We start from the raw sequence: 18,273 nt of genomic DNA, 5'->3' as shown, positions 1-18,273 counted from the left end.
AGGAAAATTCATTAGAACTTTCAATGCAGTTACAAAGTCTTCCATTAAGTATTCCAGCAAATGTGTTCTTCAGTGAGTTGATAGATAGATATTCCCTTATAATTATCTGGTTAGTTTAGACCTCCATTTTTGTATATATTGCAAAAAATTCGGGCCTAAGTGAAACTTCCCCTAAAAAGGCATCAATAAAAATGCATTTGAAGAAATTCAAAATTAAGATTTTGAGTTTTTCGCTACTGAATTGCCATCACTTCTTGATGTTTTGTTTTTTTTTTTCTTTTACATAATATAAAGTTCCAATGCAATAGGATATATTGGTGCATATGTCCATTTCACATGTCGATGCAAGGGCATTTCAAGTGTGTAGAAATTCCACTCTGGCATGTTTGAACGTGAAGCCATCATCATTTTGAAAGCTACTTTTATTCCAATGCGCTTTGATATAGTTCAACGTAACAGTTGAGCTCATCAAAAAATGTATCTTCTGTTGCTGATACCAATATCATCCAAAGCCGACCAAAAGAAGCTTCCATTCGAAACCCTTTAGGTTAGGACAAAACTTATAAACCTCTTAAAAAGTCATAGTTTCAAAAACTCCCTCTACAAATATTACTAAACTTGTCCTAAATGAATCAAATTTCATTGTTTGATACTTCTGGTTTATTGTGTACACTGATTTTTGTTAGATTTTTGATCTTTTTTGATTAACTTTATGCAGAAACGTACTTAAGCTTTAAAGCAAAAATAGTGCCTCTAGAAGAACCAGTTCAGAAGAGTCTATGCACTTTGTGGCTTTTAGATACAAAATATCACTATATCTGTCGGTTGAAATTGTCCAAGTTGTTAAAGCTTGGGCTAGAACATTCTTACTTCATTCTCAGGAAAAAAGAAACATATTAATACGAACATAAGAAATTTGGCGGTTAGGTCAAGAGGCATTTCTTCACAGTTGACAGTTAAGATCTGCAGGTATTTCGGTGCATGCATGTAAATCAGCAAAGTAGGAAATACTATAACTCGAGTAAGGTAGCTTTAAGGGAAAATAAAATATCTAAATGAAAAGAAGAATAAGTAAAACTCTTTAAGCTTATGTTTTTTACTCTTAAAATCTAGCAAGATTAAAAAGTTGACTTTCCTATTTTGGGCTAGGTCCACATATGCAATTATTTGCCATCCTCCATCTTAATTTGACAAAACAGTCCGAACGAAAGACAGCCAATTTTGCAGATGTTAGTCAAATCAACTGTCAAAAGTTGAAAGTCCCTATTGGAAACCCCATTATATAGCAACCGCAAGTTAAACTCCCTTAATAATTGATTTATAGAAACTTTTCTTGTCTTGTAATTAATTTACACCCGTTTTCCTCTGCGTGTGAAAAAAACATTAATAAAACATTTGATTATTTTTCATAAAAAATATCAAATACTTTATAAATATTTTGCCACCTTACAAGGATATCATTAACGTCATAATTTCTCTCTTTTTTTTGTATGCAAGCGCATTAAATCTGTGAAGATTGCTCAGTTTCAGTATTCGAAAGACTTATTGCATTTTTTACAACCGTTTTCCTTTATATCCTGGGATATTTTTTTTCTTCCTTAATTCATGCACCACAAGTTGGGTGTTTGGTTTAAGGATTAAAAAGGACTATGACGCTTTTGATGTGCGATTGACTGTCCTGCTATTCATTAACTGTGTACATTTTTAGTATAAATATATACCAACCTACTTACGTACCTTTTCCTACTCCCATCACATCAGCAGCGGTCGTTGTGCGGTGTTAAGTGAATAAATAATGATTGGAGACACACAGGACTCTACCCGCCACCAACATTAAAAAAAAGGTTTATAAATTAGTTCATGGTGTAAAAGCGATATCAAGTAAGGATACATCATGCACACATACAAAAAAAATATCATTGAATGAAGAGTAAAATTAATTTTAAGCGTCAAGCTTAAAGATTCCCTCTTTTGCTTGTATGGATATACTTATAATCGGGGGGATTTTAAATGCAATGACGACGATGCAATGGTCTGCTATGGTGGTGATGGCACAACGGCGAGTGGCGGCAGCGGAGGCAACAACGACAACGATGGCTATGAGACTCTTCCATTGAGAGACCTTTCCTTTTCATCAGTGTAAGGATATGAAAAGCGAGTTTATCTTATGGTATTAAATGTAAAAATGTAAAATATAATTGGGATTAACTGATGAAACTGGTTGATTCATGGAAGATTAAAAAAAGAGAAATATTTAACTCTTCCATTTTCAATGGATCTTGAATTTCACCCTAATGTAAAGCTTTAAGTTGGTAATTTTTCATTTCAGATAGCTGGTTTAGTTTTGACCATTTTTTTAAGATTTATCTAAGATAAAGAGATATACAAAATTTAAGTTTAAATCTGGAGAAATGAAAAATGCTTGAACCAGGAACTATTGGATTCAATAAATGGGATTCGATTTAATAAAACAACTTTTCACGGAAAACGTTGGTAGTGCCACTTAAGCATTTACCTAATTTTGTATTTCATTAAAATTTGGGGACAACTTCTTCACAGGTGTCGTGACATAAGGGCAAGTAATAAAAGACAAAATTTTGAAATTTGACACTTTTCGGTCATGAGGCCAAATTTCAACGTTTGGTCGTATGTCGCTTTCAGAAATTGTCATAAGGCCAAAATTTTAAGCGACTTGAGACTAAATTCGTGTTGATATTTTTCCAATAACAAAAACTGATTTTTACCGTTAGAATTATGATAAAGTAACAACAGATGGTTATTATTATTATATTTGCGTTCTTTGCCTTGTACGAAAAAGTCGTAAAACTGATGTTCGAAGTGATTTGATCTATAATTATGAGTTTTGTGAAGGCTGTGAGTACGCAGCCAACTGTTATGTATATAACCTGATATTAAACAATTCTATAAAATTAGAGGAAATTGTAAACGATCCAAAAGATATGAGTGCTATAATTTAGCGTGTAGTGCAAGGGCGGTAATCGACCTACACAATGCAAACTTAGTTCGGATCCCGAAATCAAAAGCCGCTCATAATCTTACAGACAATGAAGGCTTAAAAAAATGAAAACTATAAGTACGATAGATAAAAAATTTAGAATTTTTTCAGTAAAAAGAAATGGCATACGCGAAGTGTTCAATGAAGTATGTTGGAGGGATTGTGAGAATCAAGTAGCCTAAGAGTCTTCTATTTGTTTACGGTGATTTAGCTATAAACTCAGATTGCTGAGGGCAATATAAAGATATAAGATCGTTAAAAGTATGAATTTTGTATCTCTTAACAACTTTTGCGTCAAATTCAAGTTGAGAGCTGGAAAAGATGTAGAGTGGAGAAAGTTCTGAGTTGTTAAACACACCCGCACCTTTTTCATTTAACATCACACTATTTAGAGCCTTGTTTCTGAAGTCATATTGTAGATATCCTTAAAAAAAAAGAAACATAAGTTATGTAAAAATGTACGGACCTTTGTCATCTTTCAATAGAAGATGATTTTGTAAACGTAACATCTGTTGTTCGACCTATTTTGTCTCGTGGATCGATTGTGGGAGGACATCGACAAATTTTAGAATCTTGGTCTTTTCTATCCTGCCCAACAGTTGCTCTAAATTTTATTCTGCACCTTCTACAAGTAAACCTACACATTAAATGTTAAGTAGTGTGTAGCACGCAAGGACTTAAAGAACCAAAATTATGGTTTCCCAAAAGGAACTGATTCCAGTAAAAATTTGTACAACAGATACCGACTACTGCCTTGAACCTCAGTAAAGAATTTAAAATCATCTTTTCTGCCAGAAAGAATTGGGAAGTTGGCACGGTTACAAAAAACTTCTATACCATTACCTTTACTGACGGGTCAAAGCTGAATTACTAGTAATTAGAGAAGCATAGTTAGATTAGGTTAAAGTGGCTGTGTGTGATGAAAAGGATACCGTTAGTCCAGTTTAATGGTTCATTGTGATACCACATGACTCTTAAGGCTTTTTTCTAAAAATTCAATAAAAGCAGTTTGAGTCCCTTCCGAAGTGTGAAAGACTGATTATGTTGATATGATTAAGATTGAATGATTGAGGTAAGTCTTTCTTTTTGAGCTAGATTAGCTCATATAATGAGTTCTGTATGATGAAGGAAGCATCAAATTTTGCGTATACTAATTTGTGTAACGCCGGCCATTTCCACCGATTCGGCTTACAGTAGGCATGTTGGGACATAGACAGAAGTCTTGTATCAATACTCGACCTTTAATGGGTATCAATCTAATCTTTCTAAGGTCTTAAAAAGGAATGTTGATAGACTCATAATACCGAGGTATTATGAACCAGATATAAACAGCTGCTAAAAATTCAAGAGAAGCATGCCACATGCCCAAATTGTACTCAAACAAAAAAAGAAACACAGCCAACTGCACTGACAGCCAGGCCGCTCTTATGACATTTAATTGGACTGTAACATCCTCTTTACTGATCCAACAATGTGCATATATTCAGCCTATAAACATTAACCTTCGTGTTACTTATATTCGGATTCCAAGTCATGCAAGCAGAAATGAATTGGCTAATGAAATGGCCCGCAAAGATCGGGCCTTTATAACCTTATTGCGAACAGCGTAAATATTCCGATTATAGTTATGAAGGGCTCATGCCATCTTAAGTCTTTTCACGGGTATTGCGTCTTGCGAGAAATTGACAAATTCTCCAAGAATAACTTTTGTCATGAAAAAGTGCTTTCTCAAATTAGCCGTTCGGATTCGGCGTATAAACTGTAGGTCCCCTCCATTCCTGACAACATTATTCGCACAAAGAAATAGTTGAGAGTTGCAAGTCACTAGGCCCTAGTTCTCAACGGACCGTTGCGCCACCCAATTCAATTCATTCAGTTATGAATGGCAATCATTTCTAAAATTTCCGACAGAATCCAACAGCAGGTAAAAAAGCTTACCGGACTCTATTATATCCAGGAAGTTATGGCCTAAATTAAACAAAACTCGTTCAATGGATCTGCTATGCAGACTCAGGCATACTAACACTTCCCGATAAGAAAGCCTGCAGTTAAAGTTGAGCATCCCTCACAATACTCAATTTCATAGTTGGGGAGACCAAGATGAAAAAGGAACTGTGATTCAATATCTCTGTAAATTTTGTGCCCCGGCCGGTTATAAAAAATCAACTTTCTGAAAGGCATTTTTACGGATTTTGCTGAACTTTCCAAAATTAAATTCACCGCTGTTTTGTCATTATATAAATAAATAATAAACTATACTTTCTCTGAATTCACAGATCTTACGAGTTTATGGTATTTAAACGGTGCTCTCCAGCGCAAATTGAGTGGCACAGGAAAGACTGCTTGTGAATACCATATCTACCTGGAATTTAATTTTAAAAATATTGTTCTTATTAGAAAAATTATTATACGGTATTTTCAAGTTGGTATTTGACACCTGTCAAACTAAACTGTCAATTCAAGTATCGAAATATTAGTTCAATATTTAAAATTTATGATAATCGATAATCGAATAAACATTAAAGTTATGTAAACTACTTTCAAAAGTGGTCATTCAAACACACTCACTTTTTAGGCTTACGCATGGTTTAGGTTGATTAAGGTTTTATTTCGTGAGAAGTTACCAGATTCGCGTTTTGGTGAATTCAATGCCTCTACAATATCAAGTGATTTGACAACGTTAGCTTTTGTTCTGAGGGGGCTACTAAAAAACCCACATTCAAGCGATGACAAAATATTCATACACTTGGGCGTATACGTGCTCTTATTTGTATTAAATTTTTAACAATTCTTTCCATTTTTGTCTGTCTCGATTGCAACGGTCACCAGCATAATGGTTGACTTTTTCTTCTTCTTAATATTTGTGATAAGTAACAAGAGTTGAGTCTTTTAGCTTTTAAGAATAATAAGGCTTTAACACAACAAAATCATTATTTTGCACTTAGTCGTAAAAGCTTAAATAACTTAAAAACCTATACCACTTACAAAGTAAGTACTTGGTGTTGAAAGGGAATAAAAAATGGACTTTTCCTTTCATAAACAATGTCCTTCCTCATAATTTCCAGTAAAAAGAACTAAAATCGCCAGAAAGGAAAAATCTGGAAGTCACAAATTTCCTTCGCCTATAAATCAATACAAAAATTTGGGAAAGCCCTTTGGTGTCGTTTGGTCGTTTTCGTCGGTCGTCGGTAGTACTCTTTGGTTCCTAGGTTATACAATAAGTCCTAACCCCTGTCTTCCATTTCAATTCCTCTATTGTCGGTTATGGTCGAATACCATAGTTAAGTTAACGTCAAGGGAATTGGTATATATTGTACATTGCCACCGCTGCAGCCGCAACCCTTGGCCCCATTGTGTAATGTAATTGGGCGATGGTCTCCATTTCCGTCGTCTCGTCCCTGTCGTCGTGGCCATTGTAGTCGCGATGGCAGTCATGGAAATCCTTTATTTTTTCCACCACGTCTTTTGCCTAAGTTAGCACAAAATATATGCGGCGCGCCCACAATGCAACAGAAATCTCACTTGCTTTAGGGGCCATGGCCACAAGACACTCCAGGCTCTGATCTCTGAACGAAACCACCAAATAAGTTAGCATTGAATAAAAATAGCAGCATCATCGAAATTCTGGCCCACAAATTTATGGCGGTAACAATGTATATTTATTTTGTTTTTGTTTCGATTGCATTACGTGGCGAATAATGGATGAATATTTTTGTAAAACTTTACCCCCTCCTCCGCGGTGCCCCTTGTCTCTTTCTATCAGGAAAATCATGATTTTTTTTTTCAAGTTAGAAAAAAATTAAAAATAAAAAAGTTATTAAAAAACCAAGTTGAACTTCGCCCTCCTCAATTAAAAAGTTATTCGCAATAAGTTTTCACCAACTTTAGACGAATATAGATAGACTCATCTTTGGCATTAGAGGGGAAAGGGACAGGATAGGTTAGGTAGGTGAATGGAAATAGGTTGAAATTATTGTTGTACAGAGCTCTGATTCGACTAAAAGTTATTACGTTTCAATTCAACTTCTTTTTTTTTTATTATGGTAGGTAGGTTAGGTATAGCTTTAGAGGTATATCTAGGTCTCAGTCCTTTTTTTTGTAATTTCCCCAGTTTATGGTTAGTTATGTGGTAAATTGAATTTGGATAAAAATTCTATAAGCCATTGCTATAATTTATCTCCGGTTGAAGAATTGTCGAGATACAGTTTTTATTTCATTCTTTTATTGCGAAGGTTTTCGAACTTTTTTTAATTCTTTTGTTTTTGAAGAAAAAAAAAACAATGATAATAATTTTAATAATTGGATTTCGAAATGAGTTTAAAAAGTTGTCTGGTTAATGATTGTAATGCAAAAATGTTGTAACAAGATAAGTTTTGGACGTTTTAGTTTTACATTTTTATGTGAAAAGTATACTTATGAGAAGTCATTAAAAAATTATGCCCGATGTGTGAAGAACAAGTGAATTAATGTTCATTTTTGGAAGTTTAATTTCAATGTGATGAATATTTAAATTTGGAGTTGATTTTTATAGAAGTTGGCAAGGTTGTCTGTTGTAGTTTTATTAAGTGGTTTTATCAGTACTCTATTTACTTACAGATCAATGGATTGGTTGATTTTATTATCTACTGAATGTAATAAAGACAATTTCAGGTACAAATTAGTTCCAGTTGCAAAAACACAAATAATCGTACTGAATCCGACACTTTGTCTAAAAATACCAAAAATAGCAAATAACCGGGAATAAGTAAGCTGCGCCAATAAAGTGTGTGATGATTTAACTTACTTACTCACTTCTTGGCGATTTGTTTGAGGGACCTTCAGCTCTTAACCAATCTTTATGATTACTTCTTGACCATTCTTCTCCACGTTTTTCTCGGTCTAGCGGCTCTTCTGCATTCTTGAGCGAATGGATTCCACTATGTTGTGTATCCAATCCACTGTTACTTGCGTCAGCCCTCTTATGATAGTTTCTAACACGTAATACAATTTTTCATTGGATATACGATTGGTCCAGAAACCCCGTAAGGTCTTTCGTAGACACCTATTAATGAAGATCTTAAGTTTTCTGGTAATCGTTGCTGTTATTTTTCAGGTGCTAGAACCGTATAACAGCCCTGATTCGACGTTTGAGCGCAACCGTCGCGTCGTAGCTTTGTTGTTCCCGGAAAGCGATATCTTTTTTGTTCTGCCTTTGTAAAGACCATTTTTTTAAAATACTGAAATCTCTAAACTATATCTACTAATTTCTGTGCAATGTTTACCAGAGAAGATAAGTGGGAGGCTGAGCATCTTAGTTTGTACCGTGTTGCATTTTAGCCACACGTGTTCTGCTTCTGGCTCCACCTGGTTACCATTTTATAAAGATCCATATTATTCTGTGAGATAGTAAGCATATACCGTTTGCTTTGAGAAGATGTTTTAGATACGTTGCATCATTTCTGCCATCAAAACCAATAAGAAATTAATTGGTGACAGTACACAACCCTGCCTGACTCCGGTTTGGACTTTAAACTCCTCCAATAGTCTAAAATTCATGTAAGACGTGATAATTAGATCCATCAGTCGCTCTACTTCAATCTTTTAATTCCGGAAACCTTGCCATATCTTTTTATCTACAGCTGTACAAGAAGATGTTTCTGCCAAAACTCACACATCGACCTGAGTGCTTACTAAAAGGCACTCCGACCTTTTAAGTGAGTTCGTTAAGAGAATCGTTGCCCCTTGTGTGAGGAAGGACGATTCTGGAGACACCACAATCTTAAACTGTGTGCAATCTACCTCGAACCTGATATTGTGACAAAATGATTGGTTGGTTAAATACCTAGCTTGTATTAGCGAAAAGGAACCAGCTTGGAAAGTATGGTAGGTGACTGCATGGCGGACTATGCTTGCGCTAAAGAGATGCTGTATGGCCCAACTATATTAGACTTAACCGAAAGGAAGCTAATTTCAAAACCGAACGAGAAGTTATCAGAAGTTATCTTCAAAGCAAAAAGTAACCATAATGGATTCAAGTAACATAAGCAAATTTGACATTTGCTTAAGCTCGAGCCATTTAAATGGCTCTTGCGTAATTGCGGGAAACGAAGCGAAATTTAACGAAACTGAGCAGAACGTCTAAAGCTAAAGCTCTGAAAAGCTTTGTTGTACGCAACTATATCGCGTCGGCTCGAGATCGGGATAAGTGGAGAGACTTGTTGTATGAAGTCACTACCGAAACCCTGTTGTTCGGAGGAATCTTTCAGAGACCCATGCTGTTTCTATGAGCGGTTGCAGCAATTAGCTGGATGAACTTAGCGCTGCTGCTTGCAATAAATCTGCGGGGATCAGCTTCTAGACCTTTCGCTTTGTAGTGCAGTGCTTTGATCGTGGTATATATCTCTGCTTTAAGGTGGGTATAGTACTTATTCGGGAATGTGTTGCATCAATCAACTTAGAAATTGTCAGTTGAACGGTACTGTCGAACTTTGGTTTATAACTGAAACTGAAATTGTCTGTCTATTTTCTAAGCTGGTTCTCAACCGAGATCAGCAGGGAACCATCAATGTCTTTTACGGGGTATTGTTTTCTTTTAATATTTTTTCAATGTTTATAGACCTAAACAAAATAATTGAAATAACTTCTTGAACTTACATGCGAGCAAATGTCATGATGGACATAAGGAGTTAAAGCTGTTTTAAGCTGATTACATATTTCACGTCTGTAAGGAATGCAATTCATGGAAAGAATCTTCACTTTAGCTTGTAGAACTGAAGATACCATGTTATTGAAATAAAAGTTTAATTCTCCTATCGTATCGAAATCAAGAAAGATTTAGCAAAAGCTTGAAACAGTCTGTATTTCAAAGAGTGATGGATTGATTTGTTTGAAATAGAGTTTTTCTATGAAGCGAAAAGTATAGGTTTAATGTGTTTTTTCATACACAAGTTAGATGTAACGGTTATACTTATACTAAAATTCTATAACCAATTTTAATAACTTCCATTTTTAATAGCTTGAATATCATAAAGATCATTACTGATAAATTCCAAATTTCGCAGTATTTTTCTAACTTTTCCATTATGAGATGTTCTTGAGATTCTGATAAAAATGCGATGTCATCTTCGTAAAATACACAACTTACATCCTGCTCCTATGTCATCTACCAAATATTCTTAAAATAGGGTAAATAAAGAATACCCAATGCACTTCTTTGCTTAAGACCAATTGAAGATCTGAAATCTTTAGAGAAGCTTTTTCCATCCCAAATCTTTTACAGAGCTCTTAGAATCGCTTTCATCATTTTTTATACTGTCAAAAAACTGCTTTAAAGTCTTTGAATAAGGCAAAGAGTTTTTTTCACGGTTCAAGTGAACCTTAGCAATATTAGAAAGTTGAAGCACCTGGTCTGTTTTTGAGCGGAGTCCAGCTTGAAGATTACTGAGTTTTGAGTTCTCGTTCACTAAAGTTTTAAGTCTTCTAAATATTATATCTACAAACACCTTCTTATATGAATTCAAAAACGAAAACTGAAGATAGTTCTCTGCGACAAATGCAACATAACAGGAAAGCAGACGTTATAGCTCCATATTCAAAAAGTCCATTACATCATCTCAAACTTACATCTTTTATAAAATCGCGGTTAGCAATCTTCATGAATTAAACCGGAATTATGTATGTTCAAGCTGTCTTGTTAATATTCACCTTATGCAACGATACCTTGAAATCGTCTTCAGAAAAGATAAAGTTCCAGAAAACATTTTCGGTAAGTGGAATCGCAGAGTGAATAGCTTTATGAAAGTATTGATAATTTTCCAGATTTTTAAAGTTAGTAAAATTCAAAAAAATTAGTTTAAAACTGATCCGTCGTACCTTCAAGAGACTTTTATTTAAGATACAGCTCATCTTTAAATGTTAACTTAAAGTCAATCTGGATAATTTAATTGAAATCTAAGTCTTTCTAATATAGGTTTCCAAATACTTTTACTGCACACAACAATTCTTAACACGACCAATTGGTTCTTGAAAGTAGAGTATTAATTATTCCAGAATGAATTTCTTACAAGGAATTCCAAGGAAAGGGTTAAAAATCTAAAACAAAATTCTTCACGCTAAAAATTTCCTTAAAAATTGCTAAAGGTTGAAGTAAGATCGCAATCTTCATTTGATTGAGGTTTGATCATTATAAAGTTAAAGAAGTTTACCAGGATTAATAAAGTGATTTTAAATGAAACTGTTTCTGTATACCTTTACTAGGTTTTCTATAGCACTTTCGAACTTATTCTTAATTTTAATAAGATTGATGTGCTTCATCCTTTTTACTTCCTCGTTTACACTATCTGTGGTTCCGAAAGGCACTTGCCAAGAGCTAGGTTACAATAAGGATACCTACGTTTTTTTCTATAATCCTATTCATTTTTTCATGATTCTTAAAGTAAACTTACTCCCTTTTAGCCATGATTCCGTTACTATAGTCTACTCGTAGACAACTTTCCTAAGGTACACTCATGCGGAAAAAACCCGCATCTATGGAACTTATATAGTGGATATATCCTTGTCAGACTTATTCATCATTTTCATAGCTATCGCTGACTAGCTATATAAAAGTTGATGTAAATATAGACAACGCCAATGAACTTCCTTTTTGCCTCTAAAACATAATACAGCCGGTCTGAGATTCTTGCTAAGAGATATAACATCCACTAGAGAATGCAGACCTATACCCATTCTATCAGCATCTTCGCCCACATAACGAACCCTTTTGCATTAAAATAAAAAATATGTACAAACATACATAAAAGCATAAGAGAGCATTGTAATTTGTTACGCGCCTATTTACTTTTAATTGTTACTTGGCGCGGCACAATCAAAGCAAGTCCTTGAGGCGTCCCATGATGATGGGGTGATGGTGGATGGTAGCAAGTCTCAACGTTGATTACGTTGCGTCATCGTAGACACATGCATCATAATGAAAAAGGATATACAAGCTTAGTGTTGCAGGAAAATAGGAAGCGACAACGAAGATACACACAACAACAACAACAAAAAGGAAGAATAAGAACAAGAAGAAGAAGAAGATGAAACCCAAGCGCATCAGAAGTAGGTGAGTACCTACCTACCTTGGATGCATAAAAGCGAAACAAAAAAGATAGAAGATACAAAAAACACATCCTAAAAGAATGTATGATCCTTGCACAACAGGAAAAGATGCAAAGGTACATTACAAGAGTGAATTGATCCAACAATTGGATGCATTCCATTTACAGAACCCACCCACCAGAGCTCCAAGCCAACATAACCGACATCAACCACAATGCCACATATTCATCCCATCGTTATGTGTATAGGTTCTAACATGTGACACACTTGGTGGACATACCTAAAGCATAGTATACCGCCTATACCTACCGCCGTACCGCTCTACCGATACCACATGGAGTGGGTGTGTTAAAGATTAGCCTTTGGCTTTGCTTGAAGAGCACCTCGTCAAGTATTATAGTATCCTTGCAACCTTGCAACCAACTAAACAATGTTAGTGTAACATCAAAGTGAATTCCCGCCTGACGGCCTCTTACTTCATAATTTTCATCGCCCGTCGTCATCGTCGTAGTCGTCGACGTCCTTTACGCCATCATCATCGTTGTCGTCACAGCTTCTTCGTCCTCGCCCGCAGTCGTCCTCCCTTTTTTAGATATAGCGCGTGTTTTGCAATGCCTATGATGCCTGCCTGCCTGCCTGCGCCTCTATACCTTTCTTCCTTTCCTATGCATCTAAGACAAGGATTGAGTGGTGGGGTGGGGTGATGAGGTGGTGGCTGGCGGGTGTGTTGGACACGGACAGGCTGTGTGCGCCAGTATCCTTCTTGATGCCGACTTAAGTACTTTTTTTTTAAGTTCGTATTTTTTTGTTCCTTCCATATTCGTTCTCTTTCTTGCTGCTTCCTCTGAGTTTCCCTTGACTCAGCACAGCACACCGCGCCCGCCTAGGACTCTTTCTTCCGCCTCCTTCTCCGCCCCACCATCGCCTTTGAGTTTTGTTTCCTTTATTGTGTGTATTGCTTGTTAGGAAAAGGATAATAATGAGTACTAAGCCTGGGTGGGTACTGGGTTGTGTCTCTCTGTCTATACCTATAAAAGAAAGCTCTCTATAATGCCTGCTTGCCTGCGCCTATAACACCGGAAGATGGTGGTAGTGCGACACAGTGGGTGGTGACTGTAGACTGGTAACTGCAGGCGCATCAGGCACAAGGATCTTTTCTATATATTCTTTCCCCCGCACATAAAAAGCAGTTAACTTTATTCATATTCCTGTGCAAATGCTGCAGTCAGTCTGCGGGAATGCACAGTAAGGAAGTGTAACGCGGTTGTTTTTATCCTTGTTTTTATCTTTTTTCTATTTCTTGTTCTGGTTAACAATGTCAATTAAAAAAATGTTAAAATAAAAACAAAATATTTCTCCAATGGAATGGAATTTGAGAGGAGAAAAACAACAAAACAAATAAGTTCAACTTTAAGTGAAAGAAAATACTGAATGTGGTTATCATTGGTGTATTAAAAATACTCAACAAGTTGTTTGTTTTTATGTTTGTGTAAAACAATATTTAAAATATTAATCACTTGTCAGTGACTTAAAAACAAGTTTACGGTTATAGACGAATTTATACCAATTCATGATGTAAGTTGTTATTGTAACAAAACTTTCAAGCCTTTTATTAAATATTTTAAGACACTTTACAATTCGAATGATTTTAAAATATTGACGAAAATGTTGTCTGAAAATAACATTTTGTATTGATAAACAGAAGTGTGTGGATTAAAAATGCATATGTTGATACTTATGCATGTTATGTAGAGTCCAATCAACAATTTGGCGCCAAAAATGTTTTTACGATATTAGTTCGTAAGGACCTTTTAAATAAATACATTTTTATTTCATACTTATATATAAACATTCGTTTGCATAAAATGAACCAAATCTTTAAGCAGAGACAGTCCTTGTCTTTTTGGAACATATTCGGATATTCAGTCGGTCATACACGGTTCCTGGAAGATAATGTTGGTTCTATTAAGACTTTTTAACTTTTTTTTTAACTTTTTGTAAATCAGAATCGCTGTTCTTTGTTTTAGAAATCTGTTCCATATGTTTTTGGAGACAGGTTATGTTTTAAATTTCAGTGCTTTTAAGTGAGTCATGTTTTTACGCTTTGCGGAAGAGATAACTTAAAATGTTCTTAAACTTTTTTCTTTATCAATCATTTTTTTTTATTGAGTATGGAATTTGTCTCTATATATGACCTTTGGATTTTAAAAAGTTCCGATTTTGAAATTGTTAAGATGTGATATTGTTTTTTGTTTATATTATTTGAAATAGGAATAAAACGTTTCTTAAGATTCTTATATCTCCGATTATTCTCTCTGTGAGAAGAAAAAATCAGGCAATATCGCTTTTTCGTCGTGATCTTGATGTGAATGTCTCCTGAAGTAAATAGAATTAAAAATTACATGCTAACAGTTATATTTAAAATTATTACAGCTGGTGAAAAATGTAATTGGCTAAACGAAAAGGCCTTTAAAAGTTTAAGATTCATTCAGTACTAAAACTTTAGTATTATTAACGAAATTTGTATTATACAGAAATTTCCAATGATCCTCGATATTATGCAGCAGTTTATGAATTTTTTCTACTTGATAAGTTTATTGTTAAGACAAATAATTTTTGTTTTATATTTTGAAAAAAAAAAAACAAATCTAACTTAATAGTTAAATCAAACTAACATACTAAAGAAGATAAAAGAGTTATTCACAATTCCTTTCATTTGTCTGTCTATGGTGTCTGAGCCATGGCCTTCAGCTAAACTAGCAGAGTTGTTTTTCTTAAGATTCCAGAAAAAGGAGATTGAATATTTCAGCTTCAAAACGCTACAGAAAAGAGAGAAAGTTTTGAATAAATATCCTAGAGTTCTGAAAAATTTGTTGTCAGTGATGATTGGTGACGGTTTTGAGATATATCTCCACAATAAAATAAACAAATAAGTTGGCGCAACAGTCCGTTGAGGGCTACGGGCTAGTGACTTACAACTCTCAACCATTGCTATGTGCCTGTAATGTTGTCAGGGATGGAGAGGACCCACAATTTTAAGCCGAATCTGAACGGCATATTTGAGAAACAAGAGCACAAATGATATTTTTAAGAAGGCTGGTAACTCAATTTGGAAATTAGGTTCACAAAAGACCGATTAAGGCATTGGGTGTAAAACATAATCTTACTAGCAGAAGAGGTCGTCCAAAGTCATGTCTTCAATTTCAATAAAAAAAAGTCTACATTTAAGTGACAACGGTTGTTGAAAAGTTTTAAAAAGACTGCAACCATCATTACATTACATTTCACACTACTAAGCACATAAATGTACAGGGTAAAGAACACAGCGCCTTGGGCGACTTGATTATGTAAGGTGATAACAACACAAGACAGAAGAGAAAGAACGCATGACAACAGCACGCGGAAGGTTTCAAGACGGTCCCTCATCTGTCTACTAACCACGCTCTCTGATGCTTGATTTCGGTGATCGAAGGGAACCGAAGCATTTTTTTTTAATTCAGCCTAAATATCCATAACTTACAACTAACTTAATGGTCCCATATGGACACGCTAAGTTAAACAATAATACTTAATTCTTTCTAATGCCTTTCGGCCCTTAGATCTATTTAACTTCAATTCAATTTTATTTATTTTGTTATTCATTCGAAAATTAAAAAAAAAATTATATCAATGGAACCGAAACTTTATCAGTGACAAGGCCGTTGCCCTGCAACCATCAATATAGCTTCACGACAATAATATGCGAAAATCCCAGATTCTGTAATTTTTGCTCCTCCAAAGATGGATTTTCGCCCAAAATCGTTGTTAAGTTTAAACAGCTCGAAGAAGATAACGATGCTATTTGGTCGTCCAAATTTTATTAGGCCTTCCAAGTGAATTGTTTAGGTCAATGCAAACTATTCAACACCAATTTCATTTAAGCCAATGAATCAGAAAAGCTAATGGTTCAGTTGTTATGATTTATCAACGTCACTGGGTCAACCAAAATGTGCCAACCTAGAAATTTGTATTTTGTTTTGGGTTTTCTTTTTGTTATAATTTAAATATTTTATGTTGTAACATTGTTCTAGATATTAAAATATTGTTAACTATTTTTGCTTGTTATAATTGTAGCTTTAAAGTATAAAAGACTTGTTATTGGAGTAAAAAAAATCTTAAAGTAACAAAAATCAATACTGGTTGTTTTTGATTCAGTTCGCTTGCGCTTATTTCAACGTAACTGTGAGTGGTGAGCGTTACCGTGAAATGATATCCAACTTTTGTTTGCCCAGAATGCAAGAGCTTGACTTGCATGACATCTGGTTTCAACAGGACATTGGCACATACCAAAAAGTACGCTTAACAATGAGAGGCGAGTTCGGTGAACATTTTATTTCACGTTCAGGACGTTCGGTCAATTGGTCGCCTAGATCGTGCGATTTAACGCCTTTAGACTTCTTATAGCTTTTTAAAGATCACGTTAAATAAGACCTTTCATTTGGTAAAGGTTGAAATAAAAAAAGGGTAAATACAAATTTAAAAAAAAGGCATAATATAATATTTATACAAAAGTATAAATATTTTCATCTAGCTACCTTCTCATAAGCGCATTCTGTGATTTCAATTTTTCAAGACTTTGTTGATGGATTGGGGTCATGAATTATGAGCGTAATCGATTAAGGCAATGTATGTGGCCCTGTGCACAATCTTGCATAATCTAAATTAAATACAAGTTTAGTAAAAACGAAATGGACGTTTTAGTGCCAACTATTGATTGAAATGTTGTTCAAAGACTCTTTTTCGAAACGAATATAATCCAATAAAGCTGCATACGCAGTACAAAACAAACTGCCAGCATCAAAATTGTTTCACGACAATAATGTTCGAGAGCCCCAGATTGTGTAATTTTGTTTCTTAATGTAGCGGGCGAGATGAAAACATGAAGATGAAATTTCGTCCTAAATTGTTGTACATTTAAAACAGCTCTAAGACACAAACTGAAAATGGATGTCAAGCAGTTTGGTAGTGCATCTTCAATTGCTGAATCAATTGGGCCTTGCAAGTGAATAATCCAAGATCATGTAAGTAACATCATATGTAAGGTAGGTACATAGGTAGAAATGGCGATCTCAAGGCAACCTAGCCTGAGATCCATTTAGCGCTGTCGTGCGCCGTTTTGATACCAAAAACTCGTTTGACCTTTGATTAAAAGGGATAGATTTAAAGAGAATCTTCATAGCGATTATGTTAGAGCCATTTTGTAAAGATAGCCGCATTTCGGTTTTGGTTTGGGCTTTGTTTAAGTATCTTACATGCCTCCCTTATTGCCAGCAGTTCAGCCTGAAAAATGCTAGCAAAGCCAGGAAGCCTAAAGGATTTAGCTACATTTATTGATTCAGAAAAGATCCCAGAACCAACCGACAGTAAAGATGGTTTTGTCGAAGCCTATCGACACGATGTCATCCTCCCAATCTTCTCTGGATGGGAAAATAACCTTAAAACTCTTACTAAGGCTCCAAGTAGGAGTGCAGTAGTCAGTGTCTACCAAGATAATATCTGAAGGAATCAATTTCGTTGTGTTGCTGTGACCATTATGTTTTGACAACCAGCTGTTTGATTCATTCAGCCTAATAGCGCTGCAGGAAACTATGTATTTAATAAAAAGGTCAATTGGTAGAAGATTCAAAATAACGTTTAAGGCGTCCGTTGGGCAAGTACGCATAGCCCCTGTGGTGCCCACGCAAGCTGTTCTCTGAACCTTCTTTAGCTTATCAATATTATAGGCTTTGCTTAGAGCAGGCCACCACACAATCGAACCATATGTTAAAATTGGACATACTACGGCTGTGTACGTCCATAAAATCATCTTCGACTGAAGTCCCCACTTTTTGCCGAAAGTTTTGCTGCAGGCGTAGAAGGCAACACAGGCCTTCTTAACCCGTACTTCAACATGTAGTTTCCAGTTTAGTTTAAGGTCGAGTATAATTCCCAAATATTTTGCACTGGAAGACAATGATAGGATTTGACCGTTGAGTCGAGGTAGCGTGAAGAGCGGTACTTTAATTTTGGTGGTAAAGAGCAACACTTCAGTTGTACTTTGGTTAACTCCTAGTCCACAACTCGTGGCCCAGTTGCTAACTTTCTTTAAAGCTGACTCCGTGATTCCAATAATCACAGAGGTGTACTTTTCTGACACCAAT

At 35.2% G+C, this 18,273-nt stretch overlaps 1 protein-coding gene across 1 annotated transcript in view; it reads left to right on the top strand.

The window, feature by feature from the left end:
• The first annotated feature begins 2,029 nt into the window (after positions 1-2,029).
• The window catches only part of LOC129953890 (uncharacterized), a 111,618-nt gene continuing 95,374 nt past the window's right edge, over positions 2,030-18,273 (top strand). The window contains exon 1 of the mRNA XM_056067422.1: positions 2,030-2,139. Coding sequence (XP_055923397.1) covers positions 2,030-2,139 — 110 coding nt within the window. The remainder of the gene's footprint in view (positions 2,140-18,273) is intronic.

Source organism: Eupeodes corollae, chromosome 1 (assembly GCF_945859685.1).
Source record: "Eupeodes corollae chromosome 1, idEupCoro1.1, whole genome shotgun sequence".
NCBI lineage: Eukaryota > Metazoa > Arthropoda > Insecta > Diptera > Syrphidae > Eupeodes > Eupeodes corollae.
The sequence above is the reverse complement of the archived record's forward strand: the minus strand, read 5'-3'. Positions and strand labels throughout refer to the sequence as shown.